The 27,560-nt window shown below is 41.7% G+C and overlaps 1 protein-coding gene across 2 annotated transcripts in view; it reads left to right on the forward strand.

Annotated features, from left to right (window-relative positions):
- LOC308312327 (FERM domain-containing protein 5-like) overlaps positions 1-27,560 on the forward strand; it is a 101,707-nt gene that overhangs the window by 64,507 nt on the left and 9,640 nt on the right. The window contains exons 2-13 of one of the 2 annotated variants that reach the window (XM_080758929.1): positions 3,294-3,398; positions 9,322-9,364; positions 9,661-9,739; positions 13,369-13,466; positions 16,901-17,024; positions 20,469-20,556; positions 21,496-21,584; positions 24,012-24,079; positions 25,155-25,278; positions 25,632-25,706; positions 26,760-26,828; positions 26,959-27,065. In XM_080758929.1, the coding sequence (XP_080615055.1) occupies positions 3,294-3,398; positions 9,322-9,364; positions 9,661-9,739; positions 13,369-13,466; positions 16,901-17,024; positions 20,469-20,556; positions 21,496-21,584; positions 24,012-24,079; positions 25,155-25,278; positions 25,632-25,706; positions 26,760-26,828; positions 26,959-27,065 (1,069 nt within the window). The remainder of the gene's footprint in view (positions 1-3,293; positions 3,399-9,321; positions 9,365-9,660; positions 9,740-13,368; positions 13,467-16,900; positions 17,025-20,468; positions 20,557-21,495; positions 21,585-24,011; positions 24,080-25,154; positions 25,279-25,631; positions 25,707-26,759; positions 26,829-26,958; positions 27,066-27,560) is intronic. The other variant, XM_080758928.1, reaches the window with a different exon arrangement.

The raw sequence follows: 27,560 nt of genomic DNA on the forward strand, positions 1-27,560 counted from the left end.
GTTTGCAGTTCAGTTCATAAATAATGTCCGATATTTCATTCCACTTCATTTAATTGCTAAAATCCTGGGATCAGATAAATCATTGTGACTGTGTTGTTGTTTAGCATGTAAACTGTAGAAGATTGCTCATTAATAACTATCTCTCTCACACCCACACACACACACACACACACACACACACACACACACACACACACACACACACACACACACACACACACACACACACACACACACACACTTAATAGTAATGTTCTATACGATAGACGATATAAGAACTTCAGCAAAGATCTAAAGAGCTACTCTAATTAATCCTTTTTGTTAGACTGTGTGTGAGTGTGAGTGTGAGAGAGAGAGAGAGACAGTTTGATGTGTGTCAACCAGAGAGGACATAAGAGCCAGTGAATTCAGGTCTGGGTTACAATGTGTTCTTCATGTTATGCTTTTGCTTGGCAATAAGCTGTAGTTCACACACAAGTCTCTTCTTTTGTTTTGTTCTGCTTCCAGCAACTGATTAGCATTTTAAAGCTTTAAATCGGTTTGGATTTGGACAGAAAGTCTTTGCGTTTGGTTCAGTCGGAGTTCTCCAATAGTCCAAGTAAGGAAGATGGGACAGTAGTTTCAGAGACACGTTATTCCTTTTTGTCACAAAACCTTTTACAGCAGTTATTGATCAGTTCAGGAAGTTGGGAACTGATCAGACTAGTTCTGGAACTAAGGACAGGTAGACAGGTAGAGAGCCAATTATGACACAGGTCCGGTGGAGATGTACAGTGTGGTATAATATCCAAAAAGTGCAGCGCACACTTCATCTGATGTGTATTTATTTTGTAATACTGGTGAATGCTGTGTTGGCTTGAGAAACAGTGACTCTGCAGCAATGCAGCTGACCAGCTGTTTTGTAGCTTTCTTTCTGGTAGTGTGAATGCAGCATTGGAGTCACAAATACAATAGGTCCTTCGGTCACTGGTGATAATAAATGCAGGTTGAATCAGTCCGGAGAGACTCTCTGCAGCCACACACAGTTTGTTAGACTATAGCGCTAAAAAGAATGACTGTCATCCCACTATCCCAGGGCTGCAATAACCTTGTTAAGTGTTAGAGCCACCTGTGTCACCTGAGAGCTGGTTCTATTGAGGGGAGAGGAAGTGCAGGGAGGTCTCATTAATTCATAACAGGGTTTTATGTGCTGCATTGCATTGCTGTGGGCTTTCTGTCTGCTAATGTTTGCTCCTCAGAGCAGCTTCATATTTCAGCTATTGTCCTCCACTCAACATATTCCATTTTGCAAAGTCATGTTTATACTGTAGGAAACCTCTTCTGATATTTTAGAAATACATGCGTGGGAGTAAAGCATGCTTTTTCTGTCTCTGTCCTAAATCGTAGAGTAAGGAAATCCTGGTGTCTGTCTGTTATGTGCAGCAGAAAAAGACTGAAAGCGCCTCTGGGTTTGAAATGCTACCCTCTGTTGAACAAAAAGCTGTCACTTTCGAATCAGCTGTCTCATAGCACAGCTGTCTGTTATGCTCCCAGGAACCACACTGGTAAATTCAAGACTGGGAAGAGGAAGCACTTTGATGGGAAACTATAGCCCTAGGTACAGTAGCGTGTGTGGCAACGGTGTGTGTGCGCATTCATATCACTTGATGAGTTTAGAGGGGGTATAAGAAGTTCTTCACTCCTGCAGAACAAATGCTTTACTCTCCTGTACTATAAAGATTAAAGAGCATGCTTTTGTTTGATCTAATGATGCATTGACTTCAAGTGCAAGATTTTTTGTTTAAAAAGGTGTAATATTTCAAAATGAATACAACATTTGTGAAAATATTCTGGGACTTCTTTGGCCTACTGGCAATTTACTCAACATCTTTGGTGCTGATTGGTGGGGTGCAGTACTTAGTCTTACTTAGACAGTTTTTGGTTTAGACTAGTCATTGGTTATAAGACCAGTCATTTAGTCAACTACAACTACAACCAATCTCAAACCCTCACCCTAAACTTAACCTCCCACAGGGGCAGCACACCTAAACCTAACCTTAACCCATGTCTAACCAATGACTAGTCTAAACTAAGCATGCACCCCGATTGGTGCAATGGATTTGGTGGGATATTAGCTATGTACTCACATACTGTACACACACAAACGCTAACACGCGCACATGCAAGCACACGGATCCACATCTAGACGGCTCAGTCGCTACAGTGCCACGCTGTAAAAAAGTGGAGTGGGGATAAGCGTATCAATCCAACCTATGAAGTTGACACTTTTGGATATGACAAGCTTTACATGTGCTAAACCCAGGAAAACATGACATCCCCTCCAACAAAAAGACCCTGGTTAATCTATTTAAAGAATGTGCAGCAGAGAGGCACTGGTACAGAAGCTTGAAGTTGGCTCATATAGGACTTTAATCTGATAGTTGCTCAGAGTAATATTTGATGCAGTGCTACAACATTAATTACTCCTCTAATTAGCTAAGAGTTCCCCAGTCAGCAAGTCATTAGTCAGCAAGCTACAAATCCCTGAATAAACATTGGATTGAAAATGTTTGTATAAGGACGTACAGATATCTGTAAAGGTTCACTAATCACTACTTCATGAAGTAAATATGACATGACACTTGCCAGACAGTATCCAAAATGTATTTTAAGCCTTTGTTTTCCAGAGTATGAACCTGTACAACACTGGGCATTCTATCTAATTGACCCTTTTTCACTGAGTATTATTTCACTGATTCAATTTTACTGACTCGATCTATTTTACTGACTGAACCTCTCTCATTCACTCTATTCCTCTAAGTCTATTTCACTGATTATATTATTGGACCACAGATTTCTCCAGAAATACGCACATGGCTGCTGCCAAGTACTGTATGAATATTTGACAGCCTCCAGATATCTCCCCCAGGGCCTGGTGAAATATTAAAACATCTTTCTGCTGTCCGTTGTAGAGATTTCACTTTCTCACATCTCCGCCTATGACAATGGATACCTTTCCACCCAGACACACCACAGATACACTTGGGTAATGTTATGCTTATACTTTGTAGGCTATAGGGCAGTGTTTCTTAAAGTAGCAGGGACCCCTAGTGTTCCTTGGTGGGTTCCAGTGGGTCCCGCGCTACTGTACATGACTGATAATGATATGACTCATGATAAGATGGAACCTTATTTCCAGTCTGTTTGTCTGTCTGTCTGTCTGTCTGTCTGTCTGTCTGTCTGTCTGTCTGTCTGTCTGTCTGTCTGTCTGTCTGTCTGTCTAACTGTCTGTCTGTCTGTCTGTCTGTCTGTAGCGGGACGCCAAGGGCCAGTACCTGTTTGACCTGATCTGTCACCACCTCAACCTGCTGGAGAAGGATTACTTTGGCATCAGATATGTTGACCCAGACAAGCAGAGGGTGAGTTATAATTTTACACTAGGCTCAGATAAAATGTATTGGATTGACTGGAACAGAAAGGAACAGTCTATCTTCTTACCATCTCCACTCTCTACTCTATTCCACTTTGTTCCCAGCTCACCCTGCTCTGACTGTGTTACTGTTCCTTATCAATCTGTCTTGAGTAGAGTGTCGTAGCCAGATGATCAGCCTACTGATCCAACCCCATTAAATCATTTTGATTTCCCCAGACGTAGCAGTGGGTGAAGATCTCTCAAGTGGTTTTCTGCAGAATATGTACAATTATTTACTATAACAGTATGGCACATCTGGAGTCCACTAGCAGTCTAGTGCTAGTGGTTCTCAAATGTTTTATTTGCAAAGACCCCCTTAACAGTCAGCTGATCCCCCGTACGATATGCGCAAATCCGGCTTTGCTTTAATAGCGTGCGAGTGGTATTACATTTCTGCAGGCAGGCACCATAGACATGACATGACTTTGTCACATTTGGGTTAATTATTCCTATTGCACTGCATGCTGTCTCCTTTGTGCCTCAAAATAACAGATCTACAAGCTGTCACATGCAGCCGTGAAGCTTGTAGGCCTATGTCTCTATTTTGTTAAGTAACTTGCAGTGTTAATTGTAAAGTCATGACAGGGTGGCAGCTGTAGGCTATACTAAGGGAGGGAGGAAGATATTACGCAGACACATCACTTCATAAGCATGGGAAAACAGCTGTAAAAACTTTATTCTAGTTAATTTGATTCATAAATGAATAACTAAACCTTTGAAATGGCACCTACCTTTCAGATTGGAAGGGAACTGTGAGTATACACAGCATAGGCTGTCAATCCATGCGTAATGTTCCCAGAATCGTCTAACCCGAACGTACAATTTTGCATGATATATTATTTAACTGGATAACAATAGCATAATGTATTATAGGAGTATGGATAATTTTACATTTAAAAAAACGGTTGAGAATTCACAGAATCATGGGCGTTTCAAATCTCAACATTTTTATGTGAGACCATACAGCTACATCCCGACACTCAGGACAGATATTGCTGCACGCATGCATGCACTGTTGCACACACCCTCTTTATTTGAAAAAAACCCACCAGTAAAATAACGTTTATTGTATTTTATTTCATTCATTCATGAAGGAATGAGTTGAAATGCCACCTGCATGCTTCCCTGTGTGTGCATAACGTAACGTAATAATGTTATGGTCTTCGCTTGCTATGTTTGATTGGATGACAAATTGACAATAGAATCGGGTGTGATAAAGCGAATGAAAGCAAACTTCCCAAGGATTATGGCGATGTTTAAAGTTTTTTAAAAGGTTGAGAACTATGACCGTTTAAAGTCTCAACTTTTTAATAAAGAAAGCCGTCCCTCCGTGCTGGCAGCAGGCGCAAGCGAGCGCTGTTGCCATGTCTCATAGAAACAAGTAAATAGGTCTATAGCGCCTATAACAGGGGTCTGCAACCTTTTTTAAATGAAGAGCCATGTTTTTATTTTCTAGAATCTAGATAGTCAGTGTGCCATATCAAGATTAATTTGAATGACACCACATTACAATTTCATATTTTGATTGTTCACAAATATAAAGTTCTTCTTTCTTTTGTTATAATGATCATTATAATATATCCCCATGCAGTCAGAGTTAATAGTTTTAATGAATGTATAGAATGTGCTGTGCAGAATGTAATTTACATAAAAATGTGGGGGACATTTATTTGACTATAGATGTTTAAACTGACAATATTCAGTTGTCACCCTCTTTTGTGCCAATGTGGCACTGCCCATTTACAATCTCACAACACGTGATGCATTGTGAGCTTGTAGGTCTGCTATTTTCAAAAGGAATCTTGGAAAAAAGTGACAATATCTTTGAAACATTTTATTGAAATATTTAAAAACACAAATCTGTCAAAATATTTTTGTATTAGAGTCCTTAATTGGGCAAATGCATTCATCTGGGGGTCCTTGACATGGCAATGTCACTGTGTGAGGATCACTGGTTTAAACAACATTAGGAGAAAGCCCAAATAAGCACTTTAGAAACAAGAAAAGCAGCCACAACTACCAATATTTACAGCTTTGCAGACAAAGAAGCCCAAAGTCACTTATAATAAACAGACATGGCAACACTGCTGAGCAGCGCACAGATGGCTCTTGTGTAAAATCAAACATTGCTTTTTGCATTTAAGATGGTGGTCAGACCCAGGTCTAATCGGAATGCCCTGATTCTTTTTAGGTCAAGGGGCTTAATAGCAAATTGCGCAAAGCGAATAAAATTAACTTATGGACACTCCCCCAATGCTAAAATATGCAGGAAAGTGGTATGCCATATGTGTGTGCGTTCAGCACGGCTTCCATAATATGAAAGACTGCAGAGCGAGGCCACGGTTTGAGCAAATTCTGTAATACCACATGGTTTTTCCACCTTCTTAATGGACTGTGAGTGTTCGAATTGAACATTTGTATTTTGTATGTCCGTGGCAAAAATGGAATTTTGACCAAAATGTCCACCACAAACCAACATGGCGATGACCCCTGTATACGCAAGACTGTGTCTATTAACTCTGAGGGTTACAAATATATAGTATACATTTAAGTATCATACACACATGTGCGTACGTGCCTGAGAAAAGATACGACTGAACTGAAAAAGTGTTTCCTAACCTCCTATATAAGGGAGACATTGTTCACGCTTGAATGGTGAATGCTTCAAGTTCTCAGACACTATAGGAACCAGACACACTGGACAGTGACGTGCTTGCTGTTTTCTCAGACAGTAGTGCGTACAGCAGGAAAGACACTGACTGGACAGGTTGTGACGTGCTTCGTACGGTTTGAAGTGTCTGTCAGCTGTCACTGTCACGTCAGCGCATTAGACAGTACAGTCTAATAGCCTCCATCACGTTGTGATTTCTAGTTGCAGTGATGGAAGAAGTAGTACTCCCTTTTGTTTTACCTACTATAAGTAAATGTATATAGCACCATGTACAAATACTGTATTACATTTTTTCCTTGAGTAAAAGTCCAAAAGAATTGGCATCAAAATAGTATTGTGCTCATTTATGAATGGCCCTTTTCACGAATACTTTTGAAAATAGCAGATCTACAAGCTCATAATGACTCATGCTGTAATGAGTTGTGAACTTGGAGATCAGATATCTTGAAAAGCTGAAGTAGGGATTCATTGGTTGATGTACACTGTACAGATTAGCCTACAATACATACTGTACACTACAGTGTACATTGTACCCTATGTATTGTAATAATAGGCTAATTTCCAAGTTCAAGTAATTGTATTGGAATCATTTCATTTATTTGTGTAGGCTACCATAAAATAACCACTTTTAGCAGTAAAAAAATCATTGCACAGGAAATAATGTAAACAAATAAGAACATGATACAAATTCTGCAAAATAATAATTAAAAAAAGGACACAGACAACATGTTAAGAAAGACCTTTTTTTTTTTATTAAGCAAACAAAAGAAACATCTTCAACGAAAGTACTCAAAATGACAAGTATTCAAAATGAATGTTTCTCTATGATAATGATGATGGTACCAGTGCTTTCGTCAGCATTCACCTGTTAGGGAGGTGATGACCTGAAAATGTACTAAAGTTTACTGAAGACAACACAGTGACCAACCTAACAACCCCCTTTAGAGCTTAATACAGTATAAATGTAATGGCATAACTTTAGCAAAGACAGAACGTCGACCAGCCAAACTCCATTTAGGACTTTATGGACTAGAAATGCATGGCCTTCATTGGCCTATCAGCGATAATATCAATAGCTTTACATTATTCAAATCGGGTAGGCTAGGATGAATAAATAGTTTTTCCATTCTTCGAATGTTATCTTTTCAGGGTCAACTTTCCCTAAGACTTTTGTATGTCTCTCATGTTCTCTGAAAAAACAAACCAAAGCTGTGTTTCACATGCATAAATATGCATTGTTTCTCTCTTTTCTAAGAGACCTTGAACCATGAAAGAGCTCTTGCTCTGAAGGAAGATGACTGTATGTCTCCAGAGTCAGATAAAATGATCCTTTCAAACTTTTTGAATGAATATCGTCAAAGTGACATTCAAGGATGGGGCCTGCACAAAATGATCACACAAGCATTTCTGTATGCACGTCTATGATACCACACATCTTTATTTTTTTGAGTGGTGCAACCACTCAAACTACAACCAGCAATGTCCGTGTACCTGTGTACCTGTGTAGGTACCTGTGTGTGTCTATGACCACGAGTATGTTACTTATTTATAACAGTAGGGGGCGCCAGAAACAGAGAGAGGGGTAGTGCTGTGTCTCTAATGAGAGAGAGAGAGAGAGAGGGGGGGGGGGGGGGGGGGAATTGCACCACTCAGTTCACACGTGTGTGATTTTTTATCTTTTATAACACTATAGTTTAAAATATATATTAATATTATATTATATTATTATTATTACTTAGTACTGAATCTACTTCGTCATATTGTATAAGAGTGTTGCACAAAGGTAAAGTAGAGAAAATAGCCGATCTACGATTGCAGCGTTGTGAGATTGTAGATTGAATATTTTCAACGATAATTATGTCAGTAGATGGAGTAAAGGTGTAAAACGAAGTAGATAGTTTCACACAATAGCTGGGTATCGTTGGAGATCAGAGAGATTCATTAGCAGACAGGGCTCTGTTAACCCTGCGGCTCTGAACCCCTGGCAAAGTCTGACCCACAAGCACCGAAAGCCATAAAGTCTGTGCAGGATGTGTTTACAGTGAGGAGAGATAATGATTTCTTAACGTTGCATCAGCTCGACAGTACACAGTCAACTCCTCCGTGTTCATTTAACCCGAGTTACAGTCGGTTAAATGTCCACCGATGATTTTACACGTGCACACTGCAATCTCCTGAAGTCTTTGAGTTTTGCATCGGAACAGTCTGTTCTGCGACTGATAAAACTATGCTTTGTCCGGGAATCAATGCCAAATTATCATTAGAATGCATTCGATTACCCGTTTGAGAAAAGCCATGGGGAGAAAAACATTGGCTCACCGTTTCCAGAGGAATCCGGAATGAACAAATGAACTGATAACTGACTGTGAGATCGGTTTAATCTGAATGGAATCAACTCGATGTCAGAGAAAATGTGCAATACATTGTTTTGAACATAATACTGAAAATAGCAGATCAACAAGCTCACAATTCGTCATGATGTGACATGTTGTGGGTTTGCAGATCGTCTAGTTTAGCTGAAACTAGACTACCGGTAGTTGGAATAATGAATAACTCATCCTGTGTAGGTAGTTTATGTTTTGTAATAATAATAATCTAAATATGGAAAGTAATCAGTAAGTAATTAGTAACTGAGGTTTTCAGATAATAGTGGAACAAAGTGGAACAAAAAGTAGGCCTACAATGTTTGCTTCTGAGATGTAAATGCAGTAGAACTAAAAAGTATCAAGAAATTAAAATATAAAAAATAAAGTAAAAGTACTTAAGTACAATACTTGAGTTAGTTACCGTCTGTCAACAAATGGAGACAGCAGGCCTTTGTCAGTGCACAGAAGACAGTTTCTGCTCCTATAAGTGAACAGTCTTTCTCTGATTACACCCCCCCCCCCCACCCCATTTCATCTGTGCCGTGGTGGCATCGTCACCCACCGTCACAGACAGAGTGACTCTGGAGTCCTCAGCAGTTTCACCTTCACAAAATAAACAGACACGGAGCAGGAAGAGCGAGAAGGAGGCTAGAATGGCTTCCTGCCAGGCTGCGTGTCGTCATGTTCAATTGCTGATATATACAGTATATATATATATATATATAAATTAAAGTAAAACAAAATGGGGTTATTTGTCTCGACCTATGACAACGGTTGTGTGCCATTGTTTGGGAACCTACAATGAAACTCTCTTTCTCTCTCTTTTCTTATAGCACTGGTTGGAGTTTACAAAGTCAATTGCCAAACAAATGAAATGTGAGTACTGTATTTAATACACCACATTTATGAAAATAAATCTCTTATCCTTCTGCAAATCAGACATATTATTATCAGTGCAACGCACACACTCACAGATACATTTTGTTATGTTTCAGTGTTGCTTCCACCAATGTGTGGTCCTGTATTCTTAGTGATATGAATTGTTGGTTCATTAAATTATTATATGAGCCTCATGGTTGACACTAAAGTAATCATTATAAAACGCACACATTGTGTAATAATAAGCTATTGACAATAATAACTAGTGACCGACAGTGTTTGTGTCTCTTCAGCCCAGCCTCCATTCACCATGTGTCTGCGAGTCAAGTTCTACCCCCCTGACCCCGCTGCCCTGAAAGAAGAAATCACCAGGTGAGATGCTATAGAAAACACACCCCACCCCTCATCAGTCTGTTCCGCGCTGCGGGGCGAATAATTTGTACGACATTTGTTGGAGTTTGGGGGAAAAAATGTGTGTGTGTGGAAGAAAAAACGCTTAATGCCAATCGGTCAAATGGTGTCCGAGATTAGCTGCTCACAGACAGACACATACTGTACATACACACTCTCACACAGACGGGGACGAAAACATAATCTCCCACCCCCAGCCGGTCTGGCCTGGCGTGGTTTAACAAACTACTGTTTAATTGTTTGGCACCGTTTATGTTGAAGTGACAGAGGATGGTGGAGCCCCAAGCAAAAAAGGAAGCAGCATCTGATTTACATTTTGATACTAACACCCTGACAGTGTGATTTGCTGGGGAGGTGTTTGAGAATTCCCTTTTCTCTAAGCTGCAATGTCAGGCCGCTCTGCACCAGTCGCGTCTTGCATGTGGCATTCCTGACAAGCTAACAAACTGCTGCGTGGAGAGTCCAGACAGAGCAGAGCACATCCATCCTCCTAAACCTAGCAGTCAGCACACACATCCTACTATACTAGGTTGCCAACATTGAAATAAGGAGTCGTCCATTATTTGGAAACTAAAATATGTGTCCCTCGTTGAACTTATTTTGGGGAATCAATCAATGACACACATTTTATAAGTTCATACAGCTCGTATACATAGGCTATATCCTACTATAAATCAGGTTGTCACCCTTCTATAGTGTCTAGAATCCAGACTTAGTAAAGTTGTGTCTGTACTTGGACGGTTGGACCACGTTTGTTCTGTCTACACTAAATCTCTTTGCAACGTGTTGTGAGCTTGTAGATCTGCTATTTTTGGCTAATGTTCCCCCCAGGATATGGATGCTGTGGTTCAATGGCCCCCCCTATTTTTCTTAAAAATCAGGGATGCCCGGCTGGGTGTCCCTTATTCCATTTTCAGGTAGTTAGCAACCTTCCATCCTCCTAAACCCATGGTGTCTCTAGCAGTCAGCTCGTAATACAATCTTCTCCTTCTTCACGCTCCATCACCTCGCAGTGTCTCAGTAATCCTGCGAGGGGGGAATTTCAGCATCCTCCACCATCTGCTCCGACTGCGACAACCACCACCACGCACGCATGCACGCACGCACCCACGCACACACGCACGCACACACGCACGCACACACACATATACACATACACTTATACTGTATCATCACTGTCGGCAGAAACCTTGTATCTCCACATTTCATCTGTTTTTTTGTTTTTTCATAAATGAATGTCCTGTATACTTTATCATATTATGACAAAAGCTGAATGGAGAGGCTGCCTGGGAAACAGAAGTGTGCAGGTTTGATTCCCAGCCCTGGCTTTGAGCGCTTAATAGGACCATCTGCAGCCATCAGCTGGGTGAAGCTGATACTGAATTTCCCCTATTGGATTAATAAGGCATACCGTACAGTAATGCATACACCCAAAGACATGCATGCATACAGTATATGGATGCATATTCACATCAGTCCGAGACACAAGTACACACACACGCGCGCACGGACACGCACACACACACACACACACACACACACACACACACACACACACACACACACACACACACACACACACACACACACACACACACACACACACACACACACACACACACACCTATGGGACAACTGCACGCTGAGCTCGCTCTACAACACCAGAGCCGGTAGCTTTCAAATGGATTGTCACGTATGGATCATGATTATTTATTTGAGGGCACTGGAATGGAGCGACACAGAATATTCTATGACTTTTCAAAGGTTGGTGAAAAACGCTCTGGATCAGGACAGCAGGAGGCCTGGTGTAGCTCTGCTGCTATATTAAAAAGGCCACAAAGCACTAACCTTCCATGACATTAAAACAACATCCTGCAATACTCTTTATTGCTTTGCTGCTTGGAGTACAGCTGAGGTGTCTACAATGCAGTGGCACACTGCACTGAAGTACTTTACTTGAGTACCTGTACTTTACTCGAGAGTACAGAATCTGTCCAAACATTCTCCTTTTTCATATACTGTACCTTCTCTTAAAACGACTGGTTTCTTCTACAAAGTGATATTTTTTAAGTAGATTGATCTGTTACAGCGAGATAATACAGGTACAGTAAGAACATTTCGCATAATTTGAGAGCCTCAGAGACACAGATCTGTGAGAAATCACAGATCTGTGTCATTCATTAAGAATTAATTTGACGACCAAAATGGCAGTTCATAGCAGTTGGTTACCAACCTTTTCCGGATCAGGGAACTCTTGAAAATCTTGAAAAAACATGTCACAGCCACGTGACATGTCTATTTATCAGTATATTAAAAAAGGGTTTTAAGATAAACACAACTTTTGGCATTGAATAATGTTATATTATCATTCAAATCGTGGTGTTTTGGCAATTATTTGGGGGCCCACTTGAAATATCCTCACACCCCACCAGTGCGCCACGGCCCACAGGTTGGGAATGGCTGTAGTATAGAGTTCTCATCTGTTAACACATCATTAAATCGCAACAGAAGAAGTTGGAGCACTGAGAAAGTTCAAGTGACCTCAAAGAGTCTGGGGTTAGCTGGTTGGAACAGGATGGATTCATTACTGCACGACGCGTAACACCAGCGCATTTCTCAACGCCGCCCGTCTCCTGTTGAATCTGCGTATACGCGCAGCACCGCAGTACGCGCTGATCTTATTCTGCAGACTACACGTGGCTCTTGGGCTTTGCTTGGCATAGTTTCCAAAGTAAAACAAAATAATAATGCTAAAGTAGAATCCATAGCAAACTAATATCAAACACGACACTGGAGCACAGAACTGACTGACACATGCAGGCTGACAGTGAAGTAGTATAACGGCACAAAGAGCCAAAGAGGCAATGCAATGCAGTGTATCTGGATTTATTGGAGATACAATGTCGCAGAGTTGATCAAGCACAGCGCCATCTTGAGGATTAAAGTGTGTTATGCAAGTGTACCCGGGTGCGCTGTTGAATCTGATCGGCCAATGTGAATAATGGCCATCGGGGACCAGGCAACCGGAAACAGTTCCAATGAAACGGATTCAGTCCCTCTCAGTGTGAATCGCCTATAAGTCTACCTATATCCGGATTTGTGATGTTGTGGTTGTTCTAGCCACATGTTGCTCCTTGATGAAGGGATGAACACACATAGACACTGTCACAGCACATGCATGCACGGCACGCGGCACGCACAGACATGCATATTTTGCCCTACTTGTGTAAGTAGCTAAAATATCTACAAGCTCACAACACATAAAAGATGTAGTGTGAGCTAGTTTTGCTATTTAGAGTCTGTGGATTTGATGAGTATTGAAGTACTGTATAACCAATGCAGATTAACAGGTGCATGCTTGTGATTGCATAATAACTGCATTGGTTCCATTAGAACAGTAACGTTGGACATACACAAGGTTTCTACCCTACAGCGATGGTTTGCAATTGACACACAGCTTGGAACAAGTCGCTGTCGGGTCAGACGTGTGAATTTGTGTAAATGTGTTGTCGGTTGTCAGGAGAAAGAACACAAGGCCTTGATTCTTTGGATTCCATCTATATGCTAATGGCCGGAACGTTTCTCCATAGATATCTAGTCTTCCTGCAGATCAAGAGGGATCTGTACCACGGACGTCTCCTGTGCAAGACGTCTGACGCTGCTCTGCTGGCCGCCTACATACTGCAAGGTAAACTAGACAACTGCACTGCTCTGAGCGCACATCTCCTCCAAGCTCGGTTGGCTATAGGGCCGGCAAACCTTCATTCATAACCGTCATTCATAGCCAGTAAGAATGGAATATGAAAAATTGGACCCAATATTGAACCTTGCAGTACACCTCAAGTAATAAGTGGACTAATTGACCTATACTCACACATCTGTACATACTGTTGTCTATTTTCGATATAACCTTTTACCCAGTTTAGCTCTTTTTTTGTAGCAATCATGGTCTATTGTGTCAAATCAGATGCTTTCTTTAACTCTATAAAAACACCTAGTATGTCTTACTGTCAATTGAGGTAGTTGATTATCCTATTAATTCCATCAATGCCATTGTGGTTGACCGATCAGATCTAATTAATATATTGTGTTTATAATTGTGAAACTGTGCAATAACCATGCAGCAACCAGGCACAGATCCTCATGAGAATTCTATAAATAGAAATACAGTAGCTCTCTGCGGACCTTATGATGCATTTGACCTTGGCGTGCGTGGGTGCGTGCGTGGGTGTATGCTATAGCTATACTGTATGAATAATTGTGTGTGTGTGTGTGTGTGTGTGTGTGTGTGTGTGTGTGTGTGTGTGTGTGTGTGTGTGTGTGTGTGTGTGTGTGTGTGTGTGTGTGTGTGTGTGTGTGTGTGTGTGTGTGTGTGTGTGTGTGTGTGTGTGTGTGTGCGTGAAGTTGAATACAACTCCCCATTTTCTATCTGTGATTCTGTCTGTCCCATCGTCATTGAAACCCATTTAAAAAGCCATTGCATCATGACATGGTTGGATTCACATGCTGATCATTCTGTGCTTTGCCAGAAGCTGTCAGCTTCATTCCAGAAACACAAGGTTTTCTCCTGATGGCCACGTTCCTTTGGCTGTCCAGAAACACAAGGTTTTCTCCTGATGGCCACGTTCCTTTGGCTGTCAGCTTCATTCCAGAAACACAAGGTTTTCTCCTGATGGCCACGTTCCTTTGGCTGTCCAGAAACACAAGGTTTTCTCCTGATGGCCACGTTCCTTTGGCTGTCAGAAACACAAGGTTTTCTCCTGATGGCCACGTTCCTTTGGCTGTCAGAAACACAAGGTTTTCTCCTGATGGCCACGCCCACGTTCCTTTGGCTGTCAGAAACACAAGGTTTTCTCCTGATGGCCACTTCATTGGCATTCAGATGGTGCTGTTGCATTAAGCAGCCACTCCCCTGGCTGTTCCACACTCTGCTAGTCTGACAGCCAACCTGCTAGAGTGCCTGACAGTCAGTCAGGCAGGCAGACAGACAGACAGACAGTCAGTCAGTCAGTCAGACAGACAGACAGACAGACAGACAGACAGACAGACAGACAGACAGACAGACAGACAGACAGACAGACAGACAGACAGACAGACAGCTGATTCAATATTTATAAATTTCTCAGACAGACTTAACCACTTTCAATTTTGCAAAAAACATTACGCAAAAACATAAAAAGTTGAAATCTGTGGACACATACAGTATGTTCTCCGTCCATATCTGACACATATCCAACACCAAAAATTAAGAGTAAACAGTTAAAGAAACAGATACAATGTTGGAGAGGATGTGGAGATGATCACTCACATTTTTGGAAAATGATACATGATCAGATACAAAAGATATTGGGATATGAGGTACCAATGGATTGCAAAGTTTTGGATTTAGGAAACTTGATGGAGGGAAAGATACAAGGAGAGGATAGATATCTGGTAAACATTTTATTGGCAGCAGGAAAGAAAGCTATCAATCACAAGGAAATGGAGACAGATGGAACCTCCAACACAGGTACAAGGTTTCTTAACAGCAACCATAACAAACCTGCTCATTATCACCTGATAATCAAATGCTCAAGAGGTCATGGTTTCAGGTGATTGCTAATTTGCCTTGTTGCTTTGTTTAAAGAAATGCTTTAATGTGGCGTTCTCATTTTCGGTAAGGAAGCAACGGCCAGACGGTGGCAGTCTTCCATAGTTAACATTTATATATTCATATTTTTCCTATTGGTTCTCTGACATAGATTGATAGATTTCATTTTAGCTCAGTGGAGTTAATTACATTTCACCAAAGGCCATTCTCAAACCTTTACTTCACTGCAGTGCTGGCAGATTAAAAGCAAGAGCTCAAAGGCGATGATGACATTATTTAATAAAAAGTATAATTAATTTTCTTTGTCAACCAACATTTTGGCTTCATGCCTTCCTTAAAGATGGAGTACCAGGCCCTTACGGTTATCTCGACCGTCTGGCACCTAGGCTGCTGAGCCAGCCTGATGGCGTGCCGCGTGTCTTTCCCCCATCTCTCTCCCCATTTCCTGTCAGTCTACTTTCATTCTACCAATAGTGCCACACTTTTTCCAGTTTTTCATGTGTCTATGAGGTGACAGTACTTCATTAGACACCCTGGAGTCTTTTTTATGTGCAATGATGTATTCCTTTTGTATTTAGGGTTTCTTCCTGGAGGCTGAACCCTTTACAGTCAAACGTGCCAATGAAAAAAACAGTAATCACACTATCAGCCCCTCCCCTAACTCCTCCCCCTTTATCATAGAACTACAGCTGTGGGTGTGGCTTCAGTTCAGGTGGATCACCACCCATCACCACCCACCAGGCAAACCAGGCATACTTCATGAACTGTTGGGGGTGCCCACATAAAAAGATAAGACCCTGATGATCATGTTTTAGGGTGGAAAAAAATCATGGCACTCACAATTTTGTAACCCATTTTTCACCCCTGTCAATTATCTAATGTAATCCTGGGCTTCATGCCTTTTGATTACTGTAGGAGCCATAATGTGACTTATATGCCATAATGTGACTCAAGTCTCATGTATTATTATTATTGACGTATGGTATGCACACTTGATTGACAGATTGGGCACTGCACTGGTAGTAGGTGGTGGCCATAATCAACAGGGCTGGGGTGCTGCCACGCTGATAATGAATGACGGCGTTGGTGCCATTCTGTTGACCACAATTAACGTACCGTAACCACAACATCCCTGTTAGTTAAAGATGGAGTGCCGTGATTGTCTCTTTAAAGGGGGTGTCAGTGATTTCAGTCAAAAACCCTTAGGTTTCGTTTTTGCCTTGGGACACAAGCTTTCATCCAATCAGGATAGAGAACAAAAACGAAACCTAAGGTTTTTTGACCCCCAGGGGTTAACTGGGGACAGGGATGAACTCCTTATATGGTCAGCACACTCTATAGTAGAGAGGATTATCACAACAAAACAAAAAAATAAGTGATATTTGAATTAAGTGAAATCACTGACTCTACCTTTAACTCTCATGTTTAGCTCCTTGCTTTTGTACAGCCTAAAACAGCCACAACTAAAACATCTGTCACAATTTACAAATTTCCTTTATTTATAATTATTTTTGTAATGCTCTTTTTGTCAGCTGAGATCGGTGACTATGACCCTGGGAAACATCCAGAGGGCTACAGCTCCAAGTTCCAGTTCTTCCCAAAGCACTCTGAGAGGCTGGAGCGACGGATTGCTGACATCCACAAGACTGAGCTGATGTAAGCTGACACCTGTCCTGTTCACGTCCGTGGGTGTACTGGCACACCTGACCGTCCACGTACTACTGTATGGTTGTCCTGTCTTCTATTGTAACTGGTTATAGGCCTGTTCATGATACAGTACATCTTAGTCTCATGGTCTCACATCCATCGTCGTACGTCATCAATTCCAGCGACAAAGGGGGCCTTAAGCCCAATATGGGAACCCATTCGGTAAAAAGGGAAAAAAGTGGAATCCGTTTTAAGAGATTACATTAAAGCTGCTATAAGCAATATTTCTCTAAATTTCAATGACATTTTTTTATTATAATTTTTTTGGTATTCAGACAGCCAGCAATGAGTAAAACGCTCCAAAAAGAAGTCTCTGTGACACATCTGTGACACATCTAGGGGTCCAAAATCTGCATTCAAAGATTTTCCTATAAGCTTTGAACCAATCAGGAAGTAGACAGGCAAATCAACCAATGACAAAGCTAGTAGGAACATCTTTGAATGCAGATTGCGGTGTCACAGAGACTCGGTTTTTGGGGAGCGTTTACCCATCTGAATACCATTTTTTTTAAATAAAAATAAGGTAATTAAATGTTTACATACTATTATCAGCTTTAAGCTTAGCCTTCCTATTCCAAGGCGGACAATCGGCAAACATAGCTGATCGGCTATTATATGTGCTATTATATGTGCCCAGGTTTTTAGATAGATCGTAATCGTAATTATTGGACCAGGATGAGTAACAAGAGATTATAAGAAGTGTAGTCTCGCATTAGCCAGATTGCGAGATTTGATTGATTTGCTTTGGTTCTGTGATGCTTTGTTTTAAAATCTCAGTTTTAGTCCCCACATTGAATACAGTGACATTCTGTCACCAGATGTTTCAGCAGTCGTCTGGCTAGTAACCACAGCCTCCATTAGATTCCTAGCTGGAGAGTTGTGTTGCGTTGCGTGTCTATCCTTACCTTCCTGTGTCCTACCTAAAACATGCATATCCCATGTGGCTCCACCACTGCTTCTAGGGTTTCACTCATCAGTGCGATGTGTGAATGATAGTGTGTAGTGGGTTGTGCACGATGACACATTGAACACTGTGTGTAGCAGTGTCTTGTCATTATAGTGTCACTGTGTGACATGAGCTGTGAAAGCAGTCGTGATGACACCTTCTCTAGGAAAGAAAACAAAAACGCCTGTTGTACAAACAGAGATGGCAGTCGACTGATTAGCTTTTTTCTCCGTCTGAAATTAACCGCTTGAACCCTAGCTTCCCTATTCTGGGGCTTGTGAGATTTGGTGAAGAGTGAAATTCTACTGGACCAATATAGAGCCCTGGGGGACCACTGACCATGACCACTGACACTGACCATGGGGGACCACTGACCATGACCACTGACCACTGACCACTGACCATGGGGGACCACTGACCATGGCAACTAAGTATATAGGGTTTAGAAAAGAAGGACATTCTCAGGTTTCTTAATGCCTCACGGTTGAATCGTCCGAATTATTCAGCATGATTATATCTAAAGAAGCAGCCAAGGGCGTTATAGAGCACCAATGGCTGTATCATCACAATTCATTTCACACTGAAAACCATGCATGCCTTATATACCTTTGAAGTGTCATACAGTATAGAATAGAGTGCAAACTGCTGAGATGTTTCAGTGTTGGCCTTAGACCAGTGGCGTGCACAGATAGACACTAGGGGTGCTGCCCTTGCCCTCTAGACAGCAATGTGCCCTTTTGGAGAAAAAAGAAAAGAAAAATGTGTACAGTGGACTATGGAGACATTCATCAATTCTTGATTAAAAAAAGCTTCTAATATATTATTTATGCCCCAAAATCTATAAATCTCACACTATTAAGGCAACCGGCCGGTTCCACGTGCTGCACAAGGTGCCCTTTTTTCACTTGCCCATCACCAGCACCTGCCCCTCTGAATGTCTGTGCACGCCACTGCCTTAGACCAACACAATAGCGCTCATCCAAGATATGCATTCACTCTTGGCCAGGGGAGATATTGTGCGTATGAGCTTTATATTGTGTGTATTGTATTAACATACTCTACCATGCAGATGCACTAGTTATATTGTATTAGCATACTCTGCCATACAGATGTAGTCTACTAGTTATATTGTATTCAAATACTGTACCATATAGATTGGTTAAAATAAAGTTTTATTTATTAAAACTAGTCCCAGGGTTTAGCTTTAACATTGTCTGACCATCTAGTCAAAAGCTGAAACTGTGCAGCCAAAGGTTGACTAGCCTACTGACTCAGTATTTATTCAGCAATTTTGTTCTTTATTTTTTGTCCAACCGCCAACTGCGCCAAGGTCATGAACATTGTGCTCCTTAAGGAAAGAACATATTGAGACTGATATTGTGATGAGATATGCACGCATATGTAATTTCATAGCTTCACTTTATATGCTGAGTACTCGCTCTATTTCTAGATGTCCGTTCATCTCTTCCTGGACTTTGTTTGGCTTGCTGTATTACATGGTGTGTGTGTGTGTGTGTGTGTGTGTGTGTGTGTGTGTGTGTGTGTGTGTGTGTGTGTGTGTGTGTGTGTGTGTGTGTGTGTGTGTGTGTGCGTGTGCGTGAGTGCGCGTATGTGCGTGCATGCACACTTGTGCGTGATTTGTCTTGATACTGCTGTGACATTGTTGTGTGATTAACCTTAGGTCATCCTTGCCTGTAAAAAGAGGGTGTCTCTCTCTCTCTCTCTCTCTCTCTCTCTCTCTCTCTTGCACGCACACACAAAAGCATGGCCACACAGGCACACAGCAAATAGGCAAATGCGTGCTTATATAGAATATCATCTGCTGCCCTCTAATGGTAGAGTATGTTAATACAATATCCTATAAGTACAGTACTCTAACCACAAGGCCAGCCAGCTCATTTGACTTGTGGTTAGAGTGTCGTGTGGGGATTGGGAGGTCTCTTCTCTTCTATCCCCGGCTGGGTCATACCAAGTGATACCAAGTGCCTCCCTGCTTTGCACTCAGCATCAAGGGTGGGATTGGAGGTATGTCCCTGCGCCTGCGACATACTAGTGTCATGTCCAGGGGGCTATACTTGTACATCATGGCTGGGGGAGCTTGTATATCAAGCCGCATCACGCTATACAGAAACAGGAGACAGGCTCCGTCTCGGCAAAGCTTACTTACTTACATTTGTATGGTAGTAGAGTATATGTAATATTACTACTATGGTAGATCTGCAGTTGTTGGAGGTGCATGAAAATGGAGACATTTCGATTTTAGACCATGGTATCGGGTAGGTAGGACACCACTGCTTGACAAGTAGCCTGTCTGAAGCTCATAACGCAATATCTGCCCTGGCCAAGTGGAAATTAGCACATCTATTATAGCCGAGGGCTTTTTAATGTCCATGTTAACAAAACAAAACAAAAAGTACTTGTGTCTGAGCTGCCGTGATTCCTTGCAGAGGACAGTCTCCTGATACATCAGAGCTCAACTTCCTGCAGAAGGCCCAGATGCTGGAGACCTACGGAGTGGACCCTCATCCATGCAAGGTCAGAGGATGCTTTCTGAAAACAAATTTAGTGCTATTGATTGATTGATTGAAGTATTTATTAACAGATTGGAGAATTACAGTACATTTCAAGCACAACTCAATACAAAACTGTTAACTGTGGACGACACCATGAACTTGTTTACAATAGGGTCCACCATGTTCATTTCATCATAACATTTTGAGACGTACAGATATACACTTCTATATAGCCAAAAACAGGAAATCATCAAAAAAAAAACATATACAGTGAGGGGAAAAAGGGGTGGGTGGGGGATTCAGATTTTACGGGGGCCAGTTTCGAATTGCAGCCGTCCGTAGGTGCCTTTTGAGAGTGGTTTTGAAGGAGTCAAGTGCATGTCTTAATGAATGTTGGTAGGGTGTTCCACATTTTGGTGGCATAGGGGCGTACCCTTTGTACTAGATTGTACTACAGATTTTTGTCATCCATGGCACTCCTATTTGCATTGTTACTTCGTTCTCACTCTAGCATCTTATATTCACAGCATATTTTATATATTTCAGTTGAAATAAGTGCAATTATATCTTCCCTGGTCGGCTGGCTGGCTGGCTGGCTGGCTGGCTGGCTCTTGCATGAACGTCAGGAATTTGGTGCCTCATGCAGGAGACCTGAGCACGACTATGGATTATAGCTTTCACCTGTGAATTGATTGTGGGTTGCTTACTTGTACTGCAAAACCGTGTGTGTGTGTGTGTGTGTGTGTGTGTGTGTGTGTGTGTGTGTGTGTGTGTGTGTGTGTGTGTGTGTGTGTGTGTGTGTGTGTGTGTGTGTGTGTGTGTGTGTGTGTGTGTGTGTGTGTGTGTGTGTGTGTGTGTGTGTGTGTGTGTGTGTGTGCGTGCGTGCGTGCGTGCGTGCGTGCGTGCGTGCGTGCGTGCGTGCGTGCGTGCGTGCGTGCGTGCGTGCGTGCGTGCGTTTCAGGATGTATCTGGCAATCCTGCCTTCTTGGCGTTTACTCCATTTGGTTTCACGGTGCTCCAGGGAAACAGGAGGGTCCATTTCCTCAAATGGTGAGCACACATTTGGTTGAAACCCAGACTCGATTGGGCCGATCTGTATGAAACTTTGCACGCACTGTCCGAGTTGGCCAAGACAGAACCCTGTCCCAAATCTTTCAAATTGTCTGCATGGCGGTGCTATAACAGGGCCCTTCACAATTTGGCCTATACTCTTGATCCGTAGGTGGTAAAATTACACTTTTCCCCTTGAATTCCTTGGCTCTAGGGATGTCCCGATCACGTTTTTTTGCTCCCGATACGATTTCGATCATTTGATTTTGAGCATCTGCCGATACCGATTTTTCCCGATCCGATATTTATATTTTTTATATCGTTGCTGTCGGGCAGAATCTCCATGTTTCAACTTTTTAGGATTTCTTCATAAATGAATGACCTCCTTCATCATACAAGAGTGTGACACAAAAAAAGCAGATCGACTGTTTTCACTATTTAAATTGAACCCTAGAACACTAAACATATTTTTTAGGGGCGCCAGCCCCTCCTATATACAGCTTTTTGTCATAACTCGTGTCACATTTGCTATTGACAATGAAAGGAGAATTCACGTCATATGTGTCTGAGCAAATCGGTTTTTGTGCCAACACAAACATTAAATGCCAGTGACAATGAAAGGATAGTTTTACGTCATGTGTCTGAGCAAATCGGCTAATTGGCTATGTAGTATGTACATAATTCTCGTTAATATTATTATCATTAAGATCTATGGTTAGAATAGATGGTGAGTTGTTATGGAGAGGTTCTGCAGGTTGGGTGATGTACGATGATAAGAGCGCCCGCCCCTCACTTCACATGGGTGTGATTTTTACACCATCACTAAATACGGGTATATTTTACCCAATGTATATATTCCATAAATAATATTTCTCGTGAAAATATATTGAAGTACAGCAATACATGGCAACTTGAGCTACTCTACTACACAAAATCAGTGAAAAATGTAAAAAGTAAGTAAAGTAAAAACGTGTGAGAATGGTCAATGAAGAAAGAAATATATATACTGTATTTCTCTATCAATCTATCACTAAACAGTAAACACGGGTGAAATTCACCCATACACCTGCCTGTAGAAAAAACCATTGATGTGGGCAGGGAAACAAACGTACCTTCTATGATGTCACTGAGCATCAGTGGGGGACGGCGGTGGCTCAGGGGTAGAGTGGCTGGATTGGAACCGCAAGGTTGCCAGTTCAAACCCGGGCTCCCCCAGAGTCCGTGTCCCTGATGTGCAGGTTGCATGGTTTCCTCTGTCATCGGTGTATGAATGGGTGCTCCCGATGTGCAGGTTGGTGCCCTGCATGGTTTCCTCTGTCATCGGTGTATGAATGGTAACAAGATGACTCCCCCGTTTCTGTTTTCCTCCCAGAATTTTCCCCAGTGAGGGGTAGGAGAGGCTGGACAGCAGACGGCTGGACTTTGAATTTCTCTAACTATAAACTTTCATGACAGCAGACAGCCTAAGTACAAATATAATTTAGGAAAAGCTACTACATTGAAGTCTGTTCACAGAAGTTGTAGGCTATGTGGGGATTATCTGACGAGGTACCATTTGAGTGTCCAAAACCTTACATATACTAAATAATACTAAATTGTTTATAGGGTCAATATAAGTAAAATAATATAGCCTTTCTACAGGAGTATCTTTTTATATTTTTCCAAAAAGAATACAAACAGCCAATAGCATATTACAAAGTTATCCCCCTCACTGGTGACAATTCCGGGAGGAAAAACGGGCAAGCACCGGGGCGAGTCATCCGGTATTCGTATGAATGGGTATTGCTATGGATAAAGGCGCTATATAAATGCACCATTTATCATGAAGGTACTGAAAGACCCACCCGCCAGGAACATTATGAAAATGACAAAAATACAATTTACCGGGTGAAGATCACCCGTGTTCAAGGGTTAATAAATAATAAAATCACACCCGTGTGAAGTGAGGGGTGCTCTTATCATCGTACATCATCATGCATCATCTCATACTGGCCAATCATAATGCCTGTTGCCACAAATGTACGTCATATTTGGCAAACATTTGACCTAATTTCTCCTTTCATTGTCACGTGTGGGGTCAAAAGCTCCCCTCAAAAATCACACCGGTGTGAAGTGAGGGGCGCTCTTATAATACATGATATACATCATACATCCGTGATCAACCAATCAAATCATCACAAATGTCATTCCGGCCAATCACAATTTTCATCTTCACTTTTCTGTCCTCACTTTTGGCTTCAATGTTTGTGTACTGTATACGGAGACACCAAAAATGAATGGTTTTGGACATAAACCTACCAGGTTTTCACCCGACACCAAAGAATTGTAAATTCTAACTACCTTTTTCACCCCCACCCCCCCCTCTTCTCTTTCTCTCTCTCTCTCTCTCTCTCTCTCTCTCTCTCTCTCTCTCTCTCTCTCTCTCAGGGAAGAGGTGACCAAACTGAAGTTTGAAGCAAAGACATTCCATATATATGCAAATGGGAGCGAGGTGGGTGACTGTGGGTCCCCGTCTGTAGTGAAATGCGTACAGTCTTGTTTTATGCATGGGGGAGCTGACACTGGGGAGATGATGTAATCTATCTTTAACACATGCAGACCCAAATGTGCAACGACTGTACTAAAATGTGTGTTAAGCTGCGTTCAGACCTGAATATATGTATTCGCCTCGGTTCACCCCGCTTGTGCCGTGCCCGTTTGCGCAACTTCTCGTCTTTGCATTGACTTTGTATGTAATCGTGCCATCCAAGTCTGAACGCACCTTTAGGCCCTGGTTTTCAGAAACAAATTCACTTAGTCAGCAGAGGTGGAAGAAGTACTCTGATTTGATAGCACATGACATCAAAGCGGGCGGTGGACGCTTTTCAGACAGGGCATTAGTCCGACATTCATCCGCGTGTCGGACTAGCGTCTGCTCCCGTGCTTGCAGTTATGGTTAGGTTAGGAGATGAGGTGGGTAGTCATTTGTCGGACCAATGACTTGTCTGAACTACGTACTGCAAAGCCTCATTACCATGCAGATTGGTGGAAGGCTGAAAAACCACACCAAGACAAAATGTAGAGCCTTACAAAACCCACCATGACCCACCTTAAAAAACACACTAAGAATATACAAAAGGAAGAAAACTATTTGTAAGACAACAAGAAAAGATGTGCTTCACAAGCCACTGAGTAGGAAATTACATCATAATTGGTACAGCACATGACCAGAAATGAGGATAATCGAGCAAAAAAGTCTTTTTTCCCAGTGTTTTGCTAGGCGGACAGGGTTTTGAGGTCACATTCAGGAATAATTTATGTGAGGTTAGGGTTCGGCATAGCTAGTGTTTGTGAGGTTAGGGTTAGGTTTGGGCATTGCTTTAGTGAAGTTAGGGTTAGGGTTAGATTCCCCAACAAAATACATCAACAATAACATCTCCAACAGTACAGTACATTACTATAGGAGTGCAATAACTCCAATCCACCCCTTAGCAGAAAAGGACAATTATTATTTAAAAAAAAGTGAAGTGAAATCCAAAGGGAATGGGAGCTGTACAGTATTGAAATTAAACGTAACAAAGGGGAATATAGGTAGTCACTGTCATACGATGTACACATTACAGGAAAAGAAGATCATACTGACATACTTTGCACCTACACCTGAGGCCTGTAAACACCTATGGAAGTGCGGAGTCGAGAACCAGGCCTTCTTCAAGTAAGTCACTAGTTCTCAAACACCCCTGCTGGGGGTCCAAGGATCCTCAGTGGTCCATACAAGTTGAAGAGAAAAATCAACCTTGTTTCAAATGATAATTACGCTTTTTCAGCTTAATATTCGCATTCTATGTGGAAGTCCTCGTGACACAAACAGCAGTTTAAAATAATGTGAATGAATCAAACAAAATACTGTAATGCTTTATTTTGTACTCATCCTAGCATGGTGTCATGATTGTTTTTGTGCAGTATTTCTTCTATACATACAGTGTAGCACAATCCGATACATAGTTGTGGTTGTCGTGGTTGTTCTTATGCTGCATGTACAGTATGCCTCTGTTTGTTTTCTCTAAGGTTGGAGAAGTCCAGCCAGGTCCGTACGGTGTCCAGTAGTAACCTCTTCTTCAAGGGCAGTCGCTTTAGATTCAGGTATGACTGAAATGATAGAAAACCTGTTTTGTTGAAAGTGTTGAAAATCAATGCAAATCTCATTGTATGTGTTGTGGGCTTGTGGCTAAACTAAATTTGGCCCAATACCGCGTTCAGCTTTCGTGGTGGCTTTTTTCTGTCTTTTCTGACACGCTCACATACGACCAGCCTGGTTCCTTGGCATCCAACAGCAATTGTTTTTGTACATTAATACAGTGTCAAATACAGACACATTAACCACTTAAGTCACATATAGCCGATCTCTAGTCTACGTGAATGTGCGTATCCACAGTGCTTTGGATATCATGTCCAGAGTGCTTCTTTCTAAACGTATGGATAATTTATTGACAACTGGAAGGTTTAGAAACATATCAACCGTTGCTATGCTTAAACATTGTGTCATCTGCTTGATTAGCAAATAGCCTAGCTGAAATAACAGTAAACATGGACTAATATTTGCCTGTAGGTTGGAGTGTCTTGGAAGAGCCACCCATCGACTAATCTAATATACGGCAACCTTCCCCGTGTTTCTTCACTAGTCCGATCCAGAAGAACACAGTTTGCCGGCCACTGCTACAGAGCTGACAATGAGGTTATATCTTCCCTTCTTCTCTGGAGTCCTGCCTCAAAGCAGACCAGAGGTAGAAAACTGTCGTTCCCTGATGTCATCGCTAGGGACACATGCATCAGTAACCAGGAACTGGGTATAGCAATGAAGGACCGGAAAGTCTGGCGTGGCATTGTGAAATCCATGATCTCGACCGCGGTCGAAAAATGATGATGATGATGATGATGATGGTTGGAGTGTGTGAATTGTTGCCTATTAGTATTTCTGGTTTTAATCAGATGAGGGTGTATACTGTTTTATACATGCTATTGTTCATTATTGATAGTGTTTCTTTTGTGTGTGATGTTTTTACCCTGCTGTATCTACAGTACTGATGTGCTGCCTCTGGCGACTGAATTGCCCCCATGGGCTGCGGGATCAATAAAGGTCTTGAAATTTAATTGAAAATATTTTTTCCCCTTATATGTTTGTTTTTGTTCGTCCAGTGGCAGAGTTGCAAAAGAGGTCATGGAGCAAAGTGCCAAAATTAAACGTGACCCCCCCGAGATTCACAGGTGAGACCCCCTATGCAACCACCTTTCAGTTGTGTACATAATTATGTGTGTTTCAGACACGTAATACAGTATATGTGTACACACAACTGTGTGTGTGTGTGTGTGTGTGTGTGTGTGTGTGTGTGTTCAGAGCTGGCCTGGTGCCCAGTAGGAGCTGTCCGTCCATCACTCACGGTCCCAGACTAACCAGCGTGCCTAGGACGAGACGGAGAGCTGTACACATCTCTATCATGGAGGGTAAGAATCAATCAATCAATCAATCAATCAATCAATCATTAAGTGTTGTGTCTCCGTCTTTCAACTCCCCCCCCCTCCCCTCCCCCCCAAAATGTTCTTCGTCACAAAAGTAGAATAATAGTCTATACTACATCGAATTGTGATGTGTGGTGTGCTATGTTTGGCTTTTAATTTATATTTAACCAATGAAAAGTACTGACTAGAGCTTGTGTCTAAATAATAACTATCCATTGGAAAACAGGTTCCAATAGATCTAATGTAGAGTACAGAAGAAAACAGGTTCCAATAGATCTAATGTACAGTACAGAAGAAGACAGGTTCCAATAGATCTAATGTACAGTACAGAAAACAGGTTCCAATAGATCTAATGTACAGTACAGAAAACAGGTTCCAATAGATGTAATGTAGAGTACATTAGAAAACAGGTTCCAATAAATCAGGGGTGCCCAAAAGGTAGATCGCGATCTACCAGTAGATCACAAAGGCTGTGTAGGT

Source organism: Protomyctophum bolini (assembly GCF_963924005.1).
Source record: "Protomyctophum bolini genome assembly, chromosome: 1".
In the NCBI taxonomy this organism is placed as follows: Eukaryota; Metazoa; Chordata; class Actinopteri; order Myctophiformes; family Myctophidae; genus Protomyctophum; species Protomyctophum bolini.